General features: G+C 54.7%; 2 protein-coding genes across 6 annotated transcripts in view; one reads left to right on the top strand and one right to left on the bottom strand.

The window, feature by feature from the left end:
* MGAT5 (alpha-1,6-mannosylglycoprotein 6-beta-N-acetylglucosaminyltransferase) overlaps positions 1-15,758 on the top strand; it is a 338,394-nt gene extending 322,636 nt beyond the window's left edge. Inside the window, exons 16-17 of one of the 2 annotated variants that reach the window (XM_064484718.1) lie at positions 668-825; positions 15,639-15,758. In XM_064484718.1, the coding sequence (XP_064340788.1) occupies positions 668-825; positions 15,639-15,651 (171 nt within the window). In that variant the 3' untranslated portion in view covers positions 15,652-15,758. Of the gene's footprint in view, positions 1-667; positions 826-6,417; positions 12,246-15,638 lie in introns of those variants that run through there. The other variant, XM_031451304.2, reaches the window with a different exon arrangement.
* The window catches only part of TMEM163 (transmembrane protein 163), a 320,028-nt gene continuing 311,431 nt past the window's right edge, over positions 13,374-21,970 (bottom strand). For all 4 annotated transcript variants that reach the window (XM_064484725.1, XM_064484726.1, XM_064484724.1 and 1 more), the window contains 2 exons: positions 15,627-15,768; positions 13,374-14,401 (listed from right to left, as the gene is read on the bottom strand). In XM_064484725.1, coding sequence (XP_064340795.1) covers positions 14,341-14,401; positions 15,627-15,768 — 203 coding nt within the window. In that variant the 3' untranslated portion in view covers positions 13,374-14,340. The remainder of the gene's footprint in view (positions 14,402-15,626; positions 15,769-21,970) is intronic.

The following is a 21,970-nucleotide window of genomic DNA, read 5'->3' on the forward strand; positions in this document are numbered from 1 at the left end:
GGACTGGCTGGGCCCCATCCTGAGCACCCACCACCTTCCATGCTGGGGGCGCCTCTCTTTGCAGGGGGTACCAGGTTACTTCACTTCCTTTCCCACGTCTTCAGACTGTTTCTCTAGCTGTTGAATTAGTGTGTAATATTTGTTTTCAACCAGTAAACACGGAGCCTCTGTTGGGTCATGACCCCACCGTAGGTTCTATCATAGATGCCTGCAGACGTCTTGCTATGCTCCTTTGCTTCCCAGCGTCCAAGCTAGCAATCACAAGACAGTGTCACATTAGGTAACCGCCAAGTGAGGGAGACTCTGAAAATGTCTTTGCAATTAGGGTGGAGGGAGCAGACCAGTGGGTGAAGGTGGCCCTGGAGGTGGGCCTTCAAGGGCAGCGCCTTTAGATAGCTCGACTGCTTCATCGTGGACGGTGATATGAGTGAGCAGCCGCCATGACCGGCAGGCAGGGCACTGTGCACGCGAAGCTGGTGCTTAGAGAAGTGAAGACCTGGGCCAAGACCGTGTTGCAGCTGAGCCCGGCTCCATCCCGGGTCTGTCTGCGTCTCACCTCCTGCCCCTCACCGCCCCGCACAGCCGGGTGCCTCCCCCACTGGCACCCCTGGTGCCTCCCCCACTGGCACCCCCGGTCCCTCAGCTGATGGCATCTTTGTCATTCTAGGACTTCTGCCACGGACAAGTGATGTGGCCGCCCCTCAGTGCCCTGCAGGTGAAGCTCGCTGAGCCCGGGCAGTCGTGCAAGCAGGTCTGTCAGGAGAACCAGCTCATCTGTGAGCCTTCGTTCTTCCAGCACCTCAATAAGGACAAGGACATGCTGAAGTAAGTGCGGGGCTCTGGCCATCCGGCCTTCAGCTCATTTGGGTTCAAGTCAGGTTGAGAGGGCTGAGGTTTTCGTTTCTAGGCTGATGGGCTGTTGGAGTAAGGCATGGAAAGGGAAGCCGGATACAGCACAACCCCCCTTCGCAGCCCAGAGGAAGTTGGCCCAGCCTTTTGGTTGTCATTTTATTAGATGTTATTTGGTTAGCATTTCATTAGATGAGGTCATCTGGCCTCCTGATAGATTTAGAATTTGAAGGGGGTTTGTATTTGCGTGAATAATGCCAAGTCCAGGCTTGGAGGTTGTGGGCGGTGTTCAGTTTGCTAATGTTGTACCCAAGAACCGCGGGGGCTGAGGTGGGCAGAGAATCACAAGCACCGTGGACCTGCCCCAAAGGTCTTCTGGCTGTAGATGGCCCAGATGGCCCCTAGCAGAGTGACAGTCTTCCAGCCCCAAGTCAGGAAGGAATGAAAAATACGGGCAGGGAGCTAGTGCAGAACTGCCCCCAGCAAATTCCGCTGCCATCTTCCCCTCCCACAGCCCCGGCCCCTTTTGCACTTTCTTCTGGCCCCTTTGGAATGAGATGCATCGCGGGGGAGTGTGAGCAGGCCTGGTTCTGCCGGGTCCCGAGCAGGGAGGTGGGTGCAACGCTGGGAAGGAGGACCTGAGCTGCACCAGGCGGGGGGCCTTCTGTATCACCAGCACTTCTCCCTCTGCAGTGGCATTTTGAGTTCGGTGTTTGCAGTTCCCAAATCTCCATGTGAGGGTCCTTCTGGCCTCTGACTCATGAGCCCTGTCAGTGCTAAATCTGTGCCCTGATATGTTTCGTACCCACCGTGGGCCACAACCTGGATCATTACCTGTCACCCCTCCCAACCATAATAGCTCTCCTGAGGCGTTTTCCCCTGAGGGATTTGCTGTCCCAACCCTTGCTGTCCACAGGGCAGGGGTCCTGCCCCAGTCTTGAAGAGGATGTTTAAGGAACAGAGTGGACTCAGGACTCACAGCTTGCCTGTCCCGTTCTGGCTTCACGCCTTGTTAGAGTGCGGTTGTCCACGCACCGCTTTGTTCTGGCCTGGCCGGGCCTGCCTGTAAGTCTCAGTACTCTCCAGTGAGGTGGAAAGCCTTTTTTAGAGAGAGAGCGTGGCCTCTAGCGTCTCACCTGCAGGGACGCCTCCCAAGGAGGGACACGGGGGTGCTCTTTCTATCGTTCTCTTTACATGAAGACCCGATCAGAGGCAGCCTTGATTCTACCGTCAGAACAAAGGCCAGGCCAGCAGAGGCAGTTGGCAGCCTGCTCTGCAACCAGGGAAGCCTTGTTAGAGGGAGCGTTGGTCTGTGTCTGTCCAATGTGGCCAGAAACTTCCATCTCCAGAACACATATCCCAGATTCTAGGTCCAGGAGGAGCTGCCTGCTCGCTCCTTTTGTAAACAGTTCCCACACCAAGGGGCTTTTTGAGGACCCCAAGTATCTCCCTGTGTTTGGTCAAAGCCTGGATTCACTGGGGGTGGATTACAGACTGTCCGCACAGATCTGTCCACGTGCAGCCCCCCATCCTGCCAATGGTGGGGGGAACCCAGAGGGGACTCCTCACAGCCTGGTCCTTCCTGGCCTCCTGCGGGCCCCACATATCTCGCCTGTCCTGCAGTCAAGGTCTCAGTCCAGCAGAGGGACAGGAAGGGAAGCCAATGGACCAGTTTCCTCTGTTCCATCCGTTTTCTCACCTGTAAAATGGGGACATCCTGGGTGATGGTGAGATAATGTGACTAGTGCTGAAGACAGAACAGAACAGCCCCAACAACCGAAGAGCTTGGGCAGGGGGGTGGCTGGGACCAGAAAAGCCAGCGCCCGCCACACCCCACCCCCACGTACCTCGCACAGCCCCAGGAGCAGAGCCCTCGGTGTGGGGCTGTCCTGCGGCCAGACCCTGTGCCACGGGACTGCTCATCAGCTCCCTTCTACCCACCCTGGTGTAGATACATGCGTTTTCTTCCTAGGAGCCGGCCATGAATGCTAATTTTGCAATAAAGCTGCCTGAAATTAATTCTCTGAGCGTAAGGGCCCTATTGAATACTTTGTTTCTGCATTTGCAAATACTGATAATATTGTGAATGTCCCACTGTCCGGCAAGTCTATGGAGGGCCTCCTCAGTGAGGCCGTCCCGGCTTATCCCTGTTCATGGCCACTTAGCAGCCAGCGGCTCCTCCAGCCCAGTGCTGCTCCTTCTCCGTCATGGGCCTGGTTCTCCGTCTCGGGGTGTCCATGACCTTGAGGAATCACCTGACCTCGCTGAGCAGCATGAATTTACGTGGCATGAATTGAGCCCTTCGGAGCATTTGTGCTGCCGTCTTGAATTGGGGAAGCAGGCAGCTGGTCCCTGAGCTACTATTCAGGCAGCGTGTGGTTGGAGGGCCGGAGAGGTGGCTACAAACTCTTCGGCACAGAGCATGCGTGAGTCCCATGGGACCCGACCTGACCCAGACCAGGGCGAAGGGTCCAGAGGTCAGAGGCCCCGGGAGGAGCCGGAGTCCATGCGAGTGTGGCCCCGGGGGAGTGTCCCCGCTCCACAAATAGGAACAGGTGTTAATGGGATGTCCTCGGTCACTTTGCTACCTTTTCAAGTTGTGTCTTCTGAAATAGTCAATTATTGACTATTAGTCAATAGTTGATATTGACTGTTAGTCGGTAGTGAATAATAGTCACTTACTGAGTTGAGGGTTGCTTTTTGAAGAAGGGGAATTCTCAGCCATGAAGCCTAGACCGTGAGTACTTCGGCACCTGTGAAGCCAGGAGGTAGCCCTGAGTACGAGGGGTCCTGAGGGAGTCTGGGGGGACTTGGTGGATACGGGGTTGGGATCGGCAGTGCAGGGGTGAGAAGGGGAAGGACCCTGCGGTGGGGAGGGGGGAGACGGGAGGAGTAAGACCAGCAGGAGGGGCCCTGCTCCCATCTTGTCATCCTGCGTGCGCGGAGGGACGGCGGCTTCTGCCCTCCCAGGAAATGGGCAGCCCCACGGGAAGGTCGGGCTTTGCCCTTTTCTTTTTCTTCAGGAGCTGCAAACTATAAACTGAGGGTAGGTGGGGTTCAGAAGCCCCCACATGCATCCTGTAAGAGAAGCCATTGAGGCCAGCTGGAGACAGTCGGCGCTACAGGGGCCAGTGGAAAGGAAACAGCTCGCTGTGCCGGGGGTCTGAGTGGGTGTCTGTGAGAAAGAGAGAAAGGGACACACACACACCGCAGGAACAGAGACACACACAGTGACACACACACCCTGAAAAGGTGAGGGACCACTGGTGGGAGATGAGGATGCGCTCCAGCGATGGGGAAGATCTCCCCCGCTGAGGACATGGGCGCCGCAGCTCAGCGAGGATGATGGAGGTGCCTTTCTGACTGCCTGGAGCTCTGGGGCAGGGACCTGCACACCAATAGTGGGAGAGCTCCCCAGGGTCGGGTTGGGGTCCCATCCAAGAGTGGCCCCGGCACTTTGTGGAACCTCTGGGGAGCTGCTGCGGGGCGGCTCACTGGTGGCTCCAGGGAACACCAGCTTCGGCACTGTTTGGTGGTCTCTGGACATCACCTTGGGCAGGCTGCTCGCGGCAGCCTCGCACTCATGTGCACACACGCTAAGACGCCAGGAGTCAGCCTGGATCTGAGTCAGGTGACCAGGCAGGGGCACGGGAGCTTCTTCCTGGCTGCTGACGACTGCCCCCCGTGCCACGGGGTCTGAGATGACTTGTGGAGATTTCCACGCTCCTGATGAGCAGTGCACCAGGCAGATGGCTTGAGTTAGGACATAGCAGCTGCTGTAATACACCTAAATAAATAAATAGTGTAAGCATAAATCTGTATCCCAAGGCCCCATTCCACATGGAAACTTTTAATGTATAATTGAGCTCTGGAGACCCCCTTTCTGTGGTGGGTCCGGAGGAGTATCCTGCGAAAGACCTGGTCGTTTTTACCTCTGGCTCATGTTTCCATTAGGAAATCCATAAAACCCTCACTTCCTGCCCTCGCCATGACCTTACCTTTCCGGGTGCCTCCATCTCCCCGCTGCAAACCTCACACCAGGAGAGAAGTCACAGAGCTCCCTGGTGACCGCAGGAGCAAGATAGAGGGGGCGCCGCCCTCCTGAGCACCAGGGGCTGGGCTGGCAGCCTCGGAGAACTCACCAGAAGCCCAGCAGATGCACTGGGAGTTACCAGGTTAATGTTGGCAAGGGGGCAGGCGGGCTCAGCAGATAGTTGGCTGGAGGAAGACAAGAGGACATAGGAGTCATGGGGGGGTCTGATGCTACTCTCCCAGCATTTGGAAGCTTTCCAGAGGCAGCAGGAAACCTCAGGCTCCCATCTGGATCCCCTCCCTATCAGCAAGAATCAAAACTTCTGTGAACAAAGCGAACTAGAGATGGTCAGCATGTGTGTAAATTCACACCGAAGGCGACACAGCCCAGCCAGCGTCAGCCAGGGCGTCGTGGTCACGGTGATGACGACGATGGTGGGAACCTAGATCGTTCTCATTTGCTGGCCACTTATGCGGACCTCAATTCCGCCAACCAACTGCTCTGTAAGCATTCATTTCATTCCTCTACTTGCCCTATGAGTTAAGGCTGATTTTTCCCCTTTTCACAGAAGAGGAAACTGAGCCCCGGAGAGGCTCAGTCATTTGTCCAGGGCCACACAGCTCATAAGAGATGAAGCAGGACTCAAACACAGATCTGTCTGGCCCCCTTCTCTACCTTCTCTGACCTGGTCCCCACCAGGCATGGGGGACAACCTGTGACACCTCCTTATTCTGGAGGAGCCAGGGTGGGTGGGACCAATGGGCCCTAGGTAAGAGAAGTTACATGGCTCTTCCTTGAGATGAGAGGCCAACACTGCTGGGAACAGGAACACCCGGTTCTCCTCACTCCCCAGGCAGCCGTCCCAGCCTGAGGAAGGGGTTTACTACTGCCACAGTCACAGAGGTGGCTGCAGAGGTCCAGGGAATCAGTGCCCCTGGGACAGCACCTTCCCCCAGGAGACCATCTGATTCCCCTCCAGCAGGAGACTAAGTCCGTACAGCAGGAATCTCTTTAAGCCATTAATTAAAATATTTAAACATCATTTTAAAAAATATTTAAATAATGCACATCTTTGTCCCAGTCTCACTCCTCAGAAGTAACCATTATGAAGTAACCATTAAGTGGGTAACGTTCTCCACTTTTCTGACTTTCCTTGCACGCGCGCGCGCGCACACACACGATTGATACATTTACACACTTTCCTGTTACTTCCCTTCCTCGAGGACAGCTCTCATGCTAGAGCTCACATTTCTACCTTCCCCTTTTGCAAGGGCTGCAGATGTGCTGTGGTTGATTCCAGCCTTCCCCACCTGCTGAGTATTCTGGTTATTTCCAGATTTTCTCCATTACAGACAGTGCTTCACTAAGCAGCCTTGAACACACACCTAGAGGTGAGAATTGCTGGCTTGGAGAGTGACTGACATTTCATGTCTACCCCCGAACATGCTCCCCACACCTCAGGGGCAGACAGAAGGGGCCAGGGATGAGGACAGTCCCCGCGTCTCTGACCCATGTGCCCTTTTCTTCCTCTGTAGGTACCATGTGATCTGCCAAAGCTCAGAGCTGGCCAAGGACATCCTGGTGCCCTCCTTTGACCCCAAGAACAAGCACTGTGTGTTTCAAGGTGACCTCCTGCTGTTCAGCTGTGCTGGCGCCCACCCCAGACACCAGAGGATCTGCCCCTGCCGGGACTTCATCAAAGGCCAGGTGGCTCTCTGTAAAGACTGTCTATAGTGGCCACCAGTTGGGCCCTGTATGCACTCTGCTGGGGAGGTCAGTGGCTCCAGCCCCACCTGGGCAGGGCCAGGGGCGGAAGTCATCCAGAGACTCTCGCCAGAGCCTGAACTTTTTGGTGGAAGGTTCCGATGTGGTAATGCTCTCACTGCGGTCAGAGCATCACAGCGGAGTTCTCACCAAAACAAAACGAGAGCCGCCGTCCAGCCGGGAGCCCGGCGTCTCCCTGGTGCAGCTTCGTTTTTAATTTTGGAGGAGCTACTATAGGGAGACTGTCTGTGCCGCTGCTCCGGGAGGGAAGAGTCTCAAGATTCATTTAAGTGAAACAAAACCAGAAGAGGGATTGAGCTGGTTGGAGAGAACTTTGTATGGGAACATTCCTAAACCCATTAACTTATTTATTTGGGAGGGAGGGAGGGGGCCTGGGGAGGGCAGAGGGGTTGATCATGTGTCTTGTTACTTGTTTGATTTTCCACTGTTGGCCATCCGCCTTCACTAATATTACTGCTGTCTGCTCGGCAGGGTGCACTGTGGTGGCATGCTTGAGGGCAGCTGTGCGGACCCAGCTCCTCAAAGTGGATGGTGGCAGGACAAAGGAAAGTCTTGTATGCTTGAGAGGTGGCAGCCAGGGGCCAGGCACCCCCCAGGGCGTGAGGGGACATAACTCTCTGTGGACCAGAGAGCCCAGCCAGGGACCCAAGATGTGCTGCTTTGGTCGTATCCCCACCACCCACCACAGCCAAAAACATACCCACACATACATTGGCCATCATTTCTGGTTAGGATTCTTTCAGGAAAGAAATGCAAGATTGGGGGATTGACATTTGCGAGTTTTTGTTAATTTCACTCACGCATGTCGGAAGGAGGAAAGTAGCAATGGGAGATGGAAAGAGCTACCCTTGGACTTGGAGGTCGTGCTTTCTACGCCTTAAGGGGGTTGTCTTTGAGCTGAGATTTGGACAGGAGTGAAGTTGGTCCCTAAGAACCAGTGGCACCACCAGAGCTGTGTGGCCTTGTGTGATATTCCTTCTAATGTCTGCTGTCACTTAAGTCCAGGGAGTGGGGCTCTTGGTGAACTTGATGTTGGCTGGGGGAGCAAGGACAGGTCAGGATGAAGGTGCAAGGTCCTGGCCATTCCCCTGTGGGTGTGGGTGTGGGTGTGGGTGTGGGTGTGGCCTGTGGCTAGGAATCTGATGCTGGCTGTTACTCCAGGCACACATTCTGGGAGTGAACCAGCTGGCAGGTTGGACCAAACCCTGGAGCCCCCATGCTTTGCTTTCTGTGTGAGTTCCCCAGGCCCTGGCACCTGCCCCGTGCTTCAGTGCTTTGCGTGTAAGTGTGCATCTCCTGTGAAGCCCCTGGCATCTCTGTGCTGGTAAGAGTGAGCTCTTCTCTCTCCTGGGCAGAATGTCTCCATTATGAGCTGTCCTGTGATCCACCCAGCCCTCACTGGTGGTTTTGAGTCCCTTGGTTGCCCAGCACCGTGTGCCAGGCCAGCAGCTCTGTGCTAACCAGCCCCATGGGGGCAGCCGGCCCAGGCTGTGCGGAGCAGAACAGCTGGGCAAGGCTAATAGCTGGAGAGTCTTTGGGACGTGAGGTTAAAGTTAGAATTCTGCTTTGTGAGGACCTTCAGGGATGGGAAGTTAGATTCTGCCTGCTTCTCGATTCTTCTCGGGTGTAAAATTAACACCAAATGCACAGCCAGCCTTTTTTTTCTTAGCCCCTCAGTGGGTCTTAATTGCACCTCTCATCTTAGAGAATGGAGGAAGGGGAGGGCAGCCAGGTCTCCCCACGTTGTAGGTGGCCCCCAAGCACAGGGAGAATGCCGACGGGGCGGCCTCTGCCCTGAGCATCGATGCAGGGGCCCACCCCTCACAAACTGGCTGAGAACAGCACAAAGGGCAGAAGTCCAAGGAAACCATGGTGATAGCGTGAGTGCCTGTGAGTGTGTGCTTTTAAGCTTTCCAAGGGCACTTTCCTGCAGCGGGAGGGAAACTGCCGTCCATGCAGCTGGGAACTGCTTTTCCCTACGAATGGGCCTCCAGGCTGCACTCTGCCTATTGGGAATCTGCTTGAGCTCCCAGACCTGCAATTCCTGGGCCAGTGTCGCCCTCTCCTGGGCTCTTCTAGGAGCTTCCAATGTTGAGGGTGTGAGTGCACGCGTTTGATCAGCAGGGGGAGCCTGCGAGCCAAGACCAGTTTCCCCTGCTTTCCCAGATTAACCCATTTTGCAGAGAGAGGATTAAAGCACAGAACTCTGAAAGCAAAAGCAGTTGGACAGCCATGCTCTCAGAAAGATGCTGTGCCAGCCTTGTGTTCCAGAAGCTGCAGGGATTGTTTTCTGGCTGCGCCTGAGCTCAGGGCCTTTCCACTTTCAAATTCCTCCTTCACGTTAGGACCCTCAGGTCAGGCAGCCAGCAGAGCACTTTACCCACGTGAAGGTCCCTCTCGCGTCCCCCATTCCAGTATTGGCTGGAAGTAAGCCAGAGTTCTACCCGTGGGGCCGCTGTTCCGGGGGCAGAGACCCGCACTCCAGGTGGTGAGGGCATTATGAATAGAGGTGACAGCAACAAATGTATACTGACTCCCAGGCGACCACACACTTGGCCCAAGGCTGGTCGGTGACCCCCAGAGGACACTGGGGTGAGGGCCCCCATCTGCCCTGGGCAGGAAGGGGCGTGGTTCCCACCTGCCCTGGGAGAGGAAGGCACCTCTCAGTGTGGGCTGGCAGCCTGAAGTGGTTTTCCAATGCCAGTCTTACAGGACACTACACGAATTTGTCATCGATGGCACTTCCACAGGGAGAGAAACCCTCAGTCAGGACTAGTGTCTTCCTGTGCGACAAGTGTTTATCTCCCGTCTTGCCCGGTCTTTGTAGTTTTTGTACTTTTTTTTCCCCCCTAAATGAATTTGGATTTTTTTCCCCCTCCACTGTGATCCTAACTTCTTAAAAATAACTTGAGGGAAAACAATTGATTAACGGAGAGAAAGCTTTCCTTTGAAATGTAAGCCCTTTCAGAAGGAAAAACTCCTGAGAGGGGGAACGTACTTCTAATGCCAGTAAACACCTCATTTATTGCCTGTATGTAATTTGATTTGCACATGTATGATTGGAGACGCGTTTTGCATTTTTGCTTAGGTTGGGTTTTTGTCACTGCTTACGAGTTTCCTTTTTCTGTTTGCTGTATGTTTGAGAATCTTCAGAGCCCTTTTCTTTGGTGATATTTTTTCTCTGATGTGCCTTTTCATTTTTCTTTGGGATTGGTTTTTGGAACCTGGGTTTTGTCGGAGGGAGCTAGTGGTCTCCTCCAGCTCGGAGAGAGGACGTGTCCTCGCATTGTCGCAGGCAACTCAGTGTTGTCCCTAGGCCCCAGCAGACATGCGCACATACCCCCGTGAAGCCGTGGGAACCCTTAGAGGAGGGCTGGCTTCCTCCAGACCAGCCCACAGCCTCCCAGGCTGCTCGGCCAGGTCTCTGGTTGTGTCTGGGGAAAGGGGAAAGAATATACACTCCTTTTGTTCCTTGGCAAACACGGGGTTTCATACAGGGGGGACTGCTTAGCTCACAATAAGCTCACTTGGGGATCCTCAGTGCAGCCCACTGGTGGTGAAGGCATGAATGCGACCATTTGGAACGAAACTGTGCTGTTATGGGGCAGGTTTGTGCTTTTTTGATCAGACCAAGGCAGGCCACCCTGTTCTCCAAGGTGGTTGACCTAGATTGTGTACATAATTGGAATATTGCTGCCCTCCCTGTACACTCCAAATTCTTGATTTTAAAAAGAAGGTCTATTAACGACAGGCTCTGTTGTGTTACTCTCCCAAGCCTGGATTGTTTAATTTATTTAAAAATATTTTCATCTCCACATTGGCTTCATTTCAATCCCATCCGTCCCTATGGGGCTGCAGGGCACCTTCACGGGAAGAGACGGATGGACGTACATAGATTGAGACTTCTTTAGGAAGGTGGGAATTTCCTAGAGCTGAGGACAAGTTCCTTTCCTTCTTGTTGGCATCCCCAGAAAGTGGGAAACCAAGTTTTTGTAGCAAAAGGCCAAATTAGCTGTCTCGTGTCGGATGTAGAAAAAAATTACCCTAGCTTTTGTAGCACGTAGGGTTTTTGTGAGGATTCCGTGTTTAGCAGTGTCTGGCATAGGGTAAGCCCTAGTGAATGTTCAATATTATTATTAGCATTTTATAAAATTTGAGAAATAAAGAGCTGAGCTCACTTCCTATCATGAATTCAAAAGTAACACCTACAGGAAAATACTCCAAGTCGATGGAATGTTGTAGGAATTACTGGTTTAAGATACTCAAGTCTCACGTCCACTGTGCTGGTTGAAATGTTCTTTTGTCCCTGAATGCACTGACTGACTTTGAAAATATGCCTGACGTCAGCCCCAGCGGAACTGGGCTGCAAGAATTTGTAAACTGGAGATAAGAGGGTGACCTTTGGCCACATGTTGGACCCCACCCCACTGATATCTTCTGGACCCTTCCAGGGTTTTTCTTTGCAGAACTTCTTCAGCTGGAATAAAACGAATTCGCTGAAAGACTGTCCCCTTAAAGTTAGTAGAGTCCTCTGAAATGCAGTAACAGAGGCTTTTCTGTTTTTTTGTGTAAGGGGAAAGGAATGACCCATTGAAGGTATTCATTCCCCCAGGAAGTCCCTTTGCTGCCCCCTGCTGGCCGGGGTGGCTCCCCACTGTCCAGTCCACGGGGATCTGTCTGCTAAGCTGCTGGCTGTCACTTTTCTATCAGATGAAAGGTTAATTCCGTGGAGGAGACGGGGTCTTCACAACTCCCAGAGTCTGCTCTTAGTTTAATGATGTTTTCCCAAATCACCTTAAATGTCAGTTCGCTTTTTGTTTTATTGGAGTTTTAGCCTCTCCCTTCCCTAGGGTAAATACAGAGTTTTATTTATCTTGGCCCTATTCTGGATAGATTTGCAGTTGTGGAATACCAAGGAGTCTGCTGGAGTCCCGTGTCTTTTTAGAACCCTTAGGATTCTCTTCAGCTGAATCAGCGGTCTTAAACGTCTATGGATGTAAGATTGGACATGACCTTCTTCCAAGCATCACTCTGTCTACCCCAGATTTTGTGGAGCCTTAAGATCACCCAGGCCCCCTGCAGCTGGTGAGGCATGGCAAGGGACGAGAGGGCCATGTCTGTGACTGTGGGGGGTGGCCGTGGGCGCTCGGAGCATTTGTGGTGCTGGAGGTCTAAGAGCCTCGCGGGAGCAGCAGGACGGGAGCTTGGCGCAGTCTGCCGCCCCTACTAGGGCTGGGATGGAGCAGGCTTGGGGAGCATTAGCTCACCGTCCTGCCCAAGTGGTAACAGGACCAGAGCGGAACGATCGATGCCAAAGGAGGTGGGGACATCCTCTCTGCTGGAGTTGCTGGCACACCCTTGGTGTCTTTAAGCTAATGGCCATTCGCGTCTGTGTCTTCAACCAGCTCCCAGTACAACCGTTTTCTACTGTTCACTTCCGGGGTTCTGTAGTACCGGATTCTGCAAATAAGGTGTTGCTGTCCAATGTACTGTACCGGCGTAGAGAGCACTGCTGTTTTCCACTGTTGTAGAGAAAACTAGGGAGAACTTTATTTTTCAATAAACTTTTCTTGTGTGACAGGTGGAAGTGGTTTTGGGGGTGGGGGGGACCGGGTGGCTGCAGGGACACCGGCATAAGGACATCCAGCTGCACCTCCCACGCCGGCAGCCGCTGACTGCATTTCAACGTTTGCAAACACTCTGCTGAAACTGCCAATAGAAAGGTAGGTTTGCGGAGTTCGGGTGAGGTGGGGGTGGAGGGTTCCCTTACATCACATCCCCTGATACTAATTTCAGAGCACTTTCCCTGTCCTACATGCTCCTAGAAGGGAACTGAATGTGCACGTAGATTGCTAGCTAGGCTTTTTTTAGATAACTGTACTGCATCAGATGTTTAAACATCTTTTAAAATGTGCTAGTAAAACAGCTCTTAAAAGCCCCGACCTGTAGTCTGTTAGACCTGGAACACACATCCCCACTTCAAAGAGAGCACTTTTGACCCAGCACTCAGTGGTCCATGAGTCATGCGGTGACTGGGCCCACGTGGCGTCCCGAGGAGGTGGGTCAGGTCCGTGCCCTGGGGACAAGGTAAGTGGAGGCCACGCTCCCCACAGAGGCATGTTGTAGACGATGCTGGAGGGCCTCGGCTCAGCCTCCTGGCTGCTGCCCGGAACAGAGACATCGCAGGAGACACCCAGCACAGTGGGGTGGGACATAAGTCCGCAAAAGTGCCAAGCAAAACTTGTGTGCTTAAATTTGGGGGACACTATGGCATAGTGACCCCCAATACAGGGAGAAAAGCTGCAGAAAAGAAACTTACTGAATCATGCATTCCCAGATCTTAAAAGCATCCCTTTTTTCTGTGTAACATAGTAACATCCCACAGACAGAGGCTCAGAATACTGTTGGAGGAAGGCATGCTGCAAGCATCAGTCTGAACCCAGGTTAGTGACCGCTTAGAACCACCACCTCCCCTCAACCAGCCTGAGCTAGCACGCGGGAGGAGCAGAAGGCGGGGTGAGGTCTGGGGAGCGGCCTTCCCGAGTGTGGTCACCACCAGATGAATGTACGGTGGCTGTCTGTCTTCCCTGAGGTCACAAAGCCCGTCAGACAGCCCTTCTGGGGCTCCACCCAGGCTCAAGCGACCCCTTCCACTTCATCCTTCACCGAGGATGGTGACATCTCTCAAGACAACCTCCCCATGCTGTACAAAACAGGGAAAGGTCTTTATTGGTCAGACACCGTCCCCTGCACAGCAGCAGTGCTAGACAGAGGTACAGAATAGTGCGTGTTGGGGGACGTTCTTACAGAATCTACGACTAACATGACGTAAACCGAGGGAACATCTTGTTCCTTACAGAGCGGTAAGCCATCGCACAAACTGTAATGCACCATGGCCACGTGACACAGCATATAGATCTATGCATCGCAGGGTAGGCTACAGAGTCATTTATTACAAATACACTGTAGTTTCACATCGCCCCAAAGTGGATCCTGTTTTTCCATGTTATGTTCAGGTTCTGACTGTACAAGAAAGGGTCGTGTGCTGCTGAGTTCGACCATGCAAAGCTCATACATCTATCACTAAGGACTTTAAAAATAGAATGGTCTCCTTTTGAACAAATCTGTTGTTTCAATCCAGGATTAGTAAAACAGTATGAAACTAATGAAATACACTGATAGAAATTAGGAAGTGAGATATATACTAATGGACAGAAGGGTACGGTCTTCTCTTAAAATCTGCCAGGGGACGGGAGACTCTGGAATACGAGGTGGCGGGGCCCACGTGGAGTCCCAAGGAGGTGGGTCTGGTCAGTTGCTACCCATTTCAGGCTTGGAGCACCACAGAAGGGCTTTCTGCCAAGCAGAGCTCTTATCTTTCTTACCCACCAGACACTTCTTACCACAGAAGATAGAAAAGGTCCGCTCCCTCTGGAGGTGGGGACCCTCTCCCCGCCTCCGTGCACCTTGTCCTGGGGTGTTTGGCGGGGGCGGTGGAGGGAGCGGGGAGCGGTGCCGTCCGACCTGCTGGGTAGAACTCGTTCCCGTGGGCACGCGCTTTCCAAAAAAGAGATTGGATGTTCAGTGAAACGTTGGCACCGTCTGCCTGGGTGGTGACCTCTCGTCGTCCTGACAGCCGTCCTGCAGATGCTGGGCGGCCGGCTCTGGTCCCTTCACTCAAACATCTCGTAGTGGCGCGTCTGCCTCACCCTGGGCACCATATCGATGAGGAGCCTGCAAGGAGGAAGCAGGCAGGTCAGCCCACGCCGACCCTCCGCAGTCCTGGGCTCGAGCGCTTGGGAAACAGCAGAAGGGTGGGCTGTTTTTATAAATATAATTCATACCAGAAAATGCAGCCTTTTAAGTATACAGTTCAGTGGAGTTTTGGCCTCTGCATAGGTTGTGTGGTATCACCACTGTCTAATCCCAGAAGGAAACCCCATCCCCCCGAGCCGTTACCCCCTCCTCCCCACCACCTGCTGGCAACCGCGGATCTACTTGTGGACTCCATGGATTTGTCTGTCTGGGGAGATTCCCTATAAATGGCATTACTCAGTATGCAGCCCTTTGTAACTGGCGGCTTTCATTGGGCATGTTTTTGAAGTAGCGTGAATCGGTACTTCACTCTTCTTAGGGGTGAACATCACTCCCGTGGATGGACATTTGGGTCCTTACAACCCGCGTATGGGTCCTATTTCGGACACACACGTGGTTTCTACCTTCTGCCTGCTAGGACTACGGCCGCTGTGAGTTTGGTGTGCAAGGTGCGGCGTGGACGGGCTGGGGCGCACGGCACCTCCGGGCTTAACATTTAGAGGCATCACTAAGCTCCCCCCAAGGCGGCTGAACAGTTGTAGGTTCCTGACAGCACAGTTTGGGGGTGCAGAGTCCTCCCCAACACATACCATCTCTCTCCTGTTCTAATCATCCTGGTGGGAGAAAGGAAGCATCTAAAAGCTTGTGCCTTTTAGAAATGGTTCACTCCAAGGCCAACTCCAGCCTGGATGTTGGGTTCCAGCCCAGCAGCACGTCAGGCTGGGCCAGAACCCAAGACTGGGGGTGGGTTTTCCCACCTGGGGCCCTTCTGTACCTTTTGCAAAATGTTTTCTCAGTGTGGGGGCCTGGCCTGCCCCACTGATGGTAGCGGGTGGCAGAGGGCTTGGACGTGGGAGGACACCAGACACACCTGCCTGGTGCACCTTTACAACCTCGGTAGAGAAAGGAAGGGGCACGAAGGGTTAAAGGGAGGACCAGTCAGTGAAAGACAGCAGCCCCTCATCCAAGTCCTTGCCTCAGTTCCATCCCAGCCACAAGACTAGGTGACCGCTGCTGGGGACCTGTCCAGTGACCTGACCGCCCCCCAGGAGCAGCAGGGTCACAAGTGTGACTTGTGACTATCAGGGCTGGGAAATCTAGCACTCCTGGCCACCCAGAAGGCAAAGAGGAAACAGGCACGTACTTAACCCCGTAGGCAAATATGGTGAGGCCGATGAGTACACCGATGCTGCCATCCAGGTACCAGACCGCCGAGTTGTGCTTGAACACCTCCGCGCTCAGAAGGATGGAGAAGCCCATCACCCCCCCGACCAGGGAGTTAAACCCTGCAGGAGAAGCAGAGAGAGGCTGAGGGCAGCGCTGGGCGAACCTGCCTGGCCACCCAGAAAACTGCCCAAATGCCAGGCGTGCCGCTGCCTTCTGGAGCGTGTGCTAGAAGGAATGTTCTGGAAGCACGCATGCAGGTGAGAGCCACCACCCCCACTGTCCACGCCCATCCCTGCCAGGCCCTACACCCGTACGACGCAGCTGGATCGTCTCAATTCTGGGACGTCAGAGTCTCATCCCCATTTTACCAGTGAGAAAACTAAGTTGAGCAGAGTGAGTGAGGTTAAATAAACAAAGCCTTTACAGACTGAGAGCAGCAGGGCTGGGGTTCTACCTGAATCCACGTCCTTTCCCTGCAGTTCTCCCCAAGTCACCTGAGGCTTTCCACTCTCTGGGAAGGAAATGCCAGGTCTAGGATTAGCTACGTGGTGGCCAACATAGCCATCCCACCAGAACCGCAGCTCACAGATGGAGATCACCACCTCCTTTCACATATGTCACCTTGGGGGTCCCCCACAATGTGGGCATCTCCATTCCACCTGTGAGCCTTCAAAGGCCGCAGGGAAAGAGAAGGGTGAGCTCACTATGGGAGCCACCAGGCTCCTCGCCTGTCCCAGCAGGACGACTGTCCGCCGGCAGCTGTCCGGGTGGGCCCGTCCACTTCTCCGACAGGCCCAGCCTTGCTCTACCTGGGTCACAGCGCTAGGCTTTGGCTCAACTCAAAAGCCTTAATTCCAGGTTCCAGGAGGAAAACTGAGCTCAAACCTTAAATGCATTCACTGAGGGCTGTACAAACTAGGGGAGGTTCTAAATGAAGAGCAGGGGGAGAGGAAGAAGAGGGCAGGGGCAGGGATGACTTCAGCAAAGCCCCTTCTCAGGATCCAAGAAGCAGGCTTCAGCAGGCTGGTCCCCAGTGACAGGACCAAGATGAAGCTGGCCCTGCAAGGACACCTCCGCGTGGCTGTTACATCACAGCTCATCACCATCATCTCCCCACTCCCGTTCTCAGCTGATGCCTCGGCCTTGTACTTCAGAGCATGTGGGTTCAGACACCACCACCCCATCACCAACTCACTCCGAATCCACCACCCACCTGAGCCTGCCACACTCAGCCATGTCTCTGAGTACTGGCCTGCCTATGTAAGTCTGACTCCTGCAGACCTATTCACCAAAGGACTTTGGTTTGAATTTCCACTCCCTCCTGAGTCACTCCCACTGGGGTAAGTCTTCCGTCACCCACCTCCACCTCCTTCCTTGACGCCATGCCACCCCCACGCACCACCACCCTTCACAAGACGCCCTGAAGAGCTGTCCGCCCACCACGCCTCTCTCTCTCTCTCTCTCCACCCCTCCCCAAGGCCATGGGTAACGCCAGGCTGCCACAGATAACTCCTTGTCCCTATTCTACAACCACCCCCCTCCGAACACGTCCCTTCAGCCCCACGTGACACCGCGCTCTGCTGGTTTCCCTCTTGCCACTCCAGCTGCTGCTTCTCAGTCTCCTTTGCGAGAGCCGCCGCCTCGTCCCCATCTGAGTGCTGGGCTTAGTCTGAACTCTTCACCCCCATCCTCGCCCCCGGTTCTCACCTCCCCTCCATAAACCAGCATCTTCCAACCTGCTCTCTTCTGTCCTGACCTTTCCCCTCAATGGCAGAAGTACAAGCATGTCAAACTGAACATGTGCAAAGCAAAACTTGCGGCCTCCAAATGGCTCACCTCCTAGGCACCTTCTCTGTAAACAGTGCCACCCTCCACCTCGCTGCTGAAGCCAAAAGACTAGGAGCCCATCCTTGACTTTTCTCACATCCAAAATCTAACCAGTCCCCAAGTGGAATCCATCCATCAAGTCAATCTTGCCAACTGTCACCTCCCCAAGCAGCCCCCTCCAACCCCCAGCTCCCTCCACCCACAATCCACTCCTCTCAACAGCAGCCAGAACCCTCCAACAGAAAAGATGCTCAAATGTGAAAACCACGCAGACTCTTCCCCTCCTCCCCACCTCGGGCTCACCGCTGCCCTCCCGCAGGGCCTTCGACTTACCTACCCACCAGCCCGGACCCCTCCTCCCGGGCTCTCCCAGGGCTGCCCCTACGCTGCTTCCCCCCCGGCCCCGGCGGCTGCTCCATTTTTCTCCACGGTGCTTCTCTTCATGACCTTGTAACCATTTTTCTTTTTACAAACCTCTGTCTCTGTCCCACCAGAGATGTAAGCTTACAGACAGGAATTCCGTCTCTCCTTGCTGCAGTCCAAGTCCCAGAACTTCTCAGGACCTCAGCTGATGGCTGCATTAAGTCCTGAATTAACAGATGGAGGGCAAGGGGAACGGGAGGCAGGGGACACGGTCTGGGTGGTGCTAAGAGGACTCTACTCAGCCGGGCTGTGCTGTCCCGAGACACGAGGCCACCACTGCCCAGGCTCTGGGGGAACTCTGGAGAGAGGCAGAGGACTTCCTCCTGAACCGCAGGGTGTGGCCTGGGCTCCCCCACCCACCCTTGAGGCGCTCTACCAGGTTCACATCGAGTGGACCCTTCCAACCCAATGTCACCTAAAAAAGCAAACGCCTGCATCTTCCTGCCACCAGGGGCCACGGTCTCCAGAGGCCAGTCCAGGGAACTGTGTGGTGAGAGGGGTCAGGACTTCCGGAAGCCTGGGGCTAACGAGGGCCACTCCAGGCAGGGCCTCTGCCTGCCATCCCATGTCTACCAGGGGACCCCAGCCCACCACCCAGGAGGAGCACCTCCACCCATCACCCACTAGGCCCTCCGCTGCACACAGCCAGCCTGACAGAGCCACTGGGTACCCCGGGAGGTGGGGGGAGGACAGGGCTGACACCCGCTTCACCTGAGGTTTGTCCCACCAGCTCCAAGTCCCAAGGCCAAATCTCTAAGTCTTCTGCCTCTGACTGTAGAGGCAAGGGGCCATCAGCCCCCGACCCCCACTGCCTCCTGGCTTCCCCTTTTCAAGGGGCCAGGGGGCAAGGCTGCAGCCCAGGTCCCCATGGGGTTTGTTTCTGCAGCTCCTCCAGGCTCGCTCACCTCTGGATTGCGGGGCTCAGCATTCCTCCCCATCTCTGTTTTCCACGCAGCACAGGCAGCAGGACCCCTCCCCAGCACCTGGCAGCCTTTCGTCACCACAGTGGAAAGCTCTGTGCCAACTGAGTCTGTCTCTGCACCTTGCACACAGAGCACTCAGGAACGGCCTCCCTCAGCAGGACAGCAGGTTCACTCAGAGAAGGGGAAGCTGCAGTTCGCTCCCTTCCTCTGCTACGTCATGGTCATAGTTCCCCTCTGCCCCTGTAAGAGGCTGCCATTTACCCTCTTACCTCTGGCGGTCCCTTGAATCCTCCTGTTGTTCTTCACAAATGGAATCAGACCAGGCCTCTTAGTAACAAAAAAAAGGAGTCTGCCACCCATGTCTTTTCTCAGAAGGCCCCCAAAAGCATCCACAGAGGCCGTTAGTCAGTGGGCTACCTGGACTGGAGTCTACCTCGTGGGCGTTCTCAAAATTGGGATTTTCTTTTGGGGGTGGCTGGAGGAAAGAGACGAGGAGGTGATCGTTGCCCCAGGCCGACGGGAGTCCTTCACTCATCTTTCTCATGGGCACCAGCCCTCAGAGAAGCCCAGGGGAGCTCAGAAAAAGATGCACAGAGTATGCAGTTCCCCCAGATGGCCACTAGGTGTCTTCTTGGCTCCACCAAGGCACCAGGCTCTGCCAACCAAGGACAGACCAGCCTCCCAGTTTCTGACAGTGGGGGGACCCACCCACAACGCATGCTCCCACCCCTGCACCCTCCTGAGAGTTCACAGCTGACGATGTGCAGTGCTTTGACCCCACACCTTCCAGGAGCCTCTGACCTCCTCAGCTCCGCCCACCTTCAGTCACGACAGAGCCTGATACCACGTCAGCTGCACCTCTTGTAAGCCTGCACGGAACACTGGGACCCGCACCCATGGCCTGGGGGACGATTCCGCACCTGCCCTGCCACCTCCTTCAGAATTTTAGAGCCTTACCAGCCTCAGCCATTCCACACGAAGGACCTTGAGCTCAGAGCCCTGTCCCCCAGACCACCCGTCTGATAAGCACACAAGGCCCCATCGGTCACTCACGTCTAGGGTGCTGTCCCCACCCCGCCCAGGCCCACACGCTTGTCCGCGTCTCCCCTGTGACAACCAGAGCTGTTGCCAAGAATAAATGCTGTTATCATTTTAGAACAAAGTAACGTCTGAGGCTATCTTGATTAGAAGCCCTAGCAGTCTGGCCTTAGTGACTAGATAAGAATCTATATAATTATGCACGTTGATTGTATGCAGAAAATTCTGATTAAAAGCTTGTCATGTGTTGGAAAACCATAAAAGGCTCTTTGTATTTTAGAACAGTCAGCCCTGAGCCCTGGCCCCTCAACTCAGAAGCCTCCTGGTGTCCTGTGGGCACAGCTGGAGCTGGCTCCTAGCCCCTAGTTCAGAATCTCCCCTGGGGAACCTTTCCAGTCTTCTTGTGTCCGATTTGCAGTATGAACTTGCAGCACAAAATTACTTTGCCTTGAAGAATACAAAGCCAGCTTCAGGCTAGTCCTGAGAGCAGTGATCACACGCTGACTAAATATACAAAGCAAGAAAAGCCAATTAGACGAGATTTCCCGTGCTCTCTGCACAGCACAGCGTGGGGAAGTCTGGGATCTACCCACACACCCCCTGTCGTCCCCTTTCCCCTGAAGATCTGCTTCCTGGTGGTAAGGACATGACCCAGCGACAAAGGATCTGATAAGAGACAGCCTGACCCGGTTCGCACACAGCTCCAACTAGGGAACCCACCACCTAACCAGGTGACAGGTGAGACCTGCCTCCCCTCCCTCCCGGCACCAGAATCAATTTGCTCAACTTGCTTCCTTCTTGGAGAGAAAGCAATTGGCCTGCCCGTGGCCCTGGGCCAGGCCATGAAAGGGACACTCCTGGAGTAGCCCTTCAAGAAAACCCCCAACATGATTGGCAGGCCTGGCCCCCAAACCCCATCCTGCCCCCCCCCCACCTCCCCAAACAAGGGACAAGCAGAGTGGAGATAATTACAGCTGCTTCCCTAGCTCTCCTAATCAATGAATGAGTAAAACTGGGATCCCAGACGATGCAATTAGCAGGAGGCTGTAATTACCGCCGCATACTTTGCTGACACTCCCACCAAGCAAGGGACGCAAAGCAAGCCACTCCCCAGGGGCTCTGGGACAGAGGCTTGGGGATGGGGTTACTGCCTCTGCTCTTTGCAACAGTGTTTTCCTATGGGCAAGGCGCCTCAGCAGCCCAGAGAGCAAGGCAGCATCTTGCAAGGACAGAAGCCAAGAGCAGGCTCTGCAGGAAGGGTCACTTGATGAAGGATGCTGAGAGCTGTGAGTCAGGGTGGTGGGGGAGCTCTGGGCACTGCGGAGTCCACCTTCCCTGGCCTGACACTGTGTCCCGGCTCCTTCGACTGGCCAACAACCCTCTGTGTGCACTGCCTGGAGTGGGGCGCTGGTGTAAAATACGACCTCCTGGGACCCACCCCCGGCCTCCAGAATCAGAATCTGTGTTTGTAACAAACACCACAAGCAGTTCTGATGCTGTCAGTGGTAGCCGTCAACTGACGAGCATCTGGGGTCCCCCCTGGTTTGGCAGTCAGCCTGTCGGATCACATAACCCCCAACTTCTTCAGGCCTGTTCACAGGATCCCCCACCCCCATACACTCGGGTGATGAGACTCCCAGGGCGGCCGGGGTTGAAAAGCTGGAAGCGTCCCTTTGACTTCCTGCCCACCTGCCCCACTGTGCAAAAGGCAGCACCTCACCCAGTGGGGCATCAGCACTTCAGCACGGGATGGGACGAGGAGTACAAGTCTGCCCTGCATCACCATGCTCATCACGTGGAAGAGAAGGGCCCTCTGCACCGCCATCCGCCCACCCTCAACAGGATAATAGCCACCCACATGTCTGCACTCTGGAGAGAAACTTGAGAGCCTGGGGTTGGGAGCAGTTCCTGGAAAAAAAAATCTAACGATCCCTGCTCCGCTTGGTGCAGACACACCCACCAACCCGCAAGCTTTTACCCTGTGACTCGCACTCCAGGGCGCGGGGGCTCATGTCTCTCCTTGTGACCCCTGTGAACCCCACGTGCTCTGGGATGAGGGCCACACAGGATGTGCCTCCAGACCCCCAGACGCAGAGGACAAAGAGGGACA

The sequence above is a fragment of the Camelus dromedarius genome, chromosome 4 (assembly GCF_036321535.1).
Source record: "Camelus dromedarius isolate mCamDro1 chromosome 4, mCamDro1.pat, whole genome shotgun sequence".
Classification (NCBI taxonomy): Eukaryota; Metazoa; Chordata; class Mammalia; order Artiodactyla; family Camelidae; genus Camelus; species Camelus dromedarius.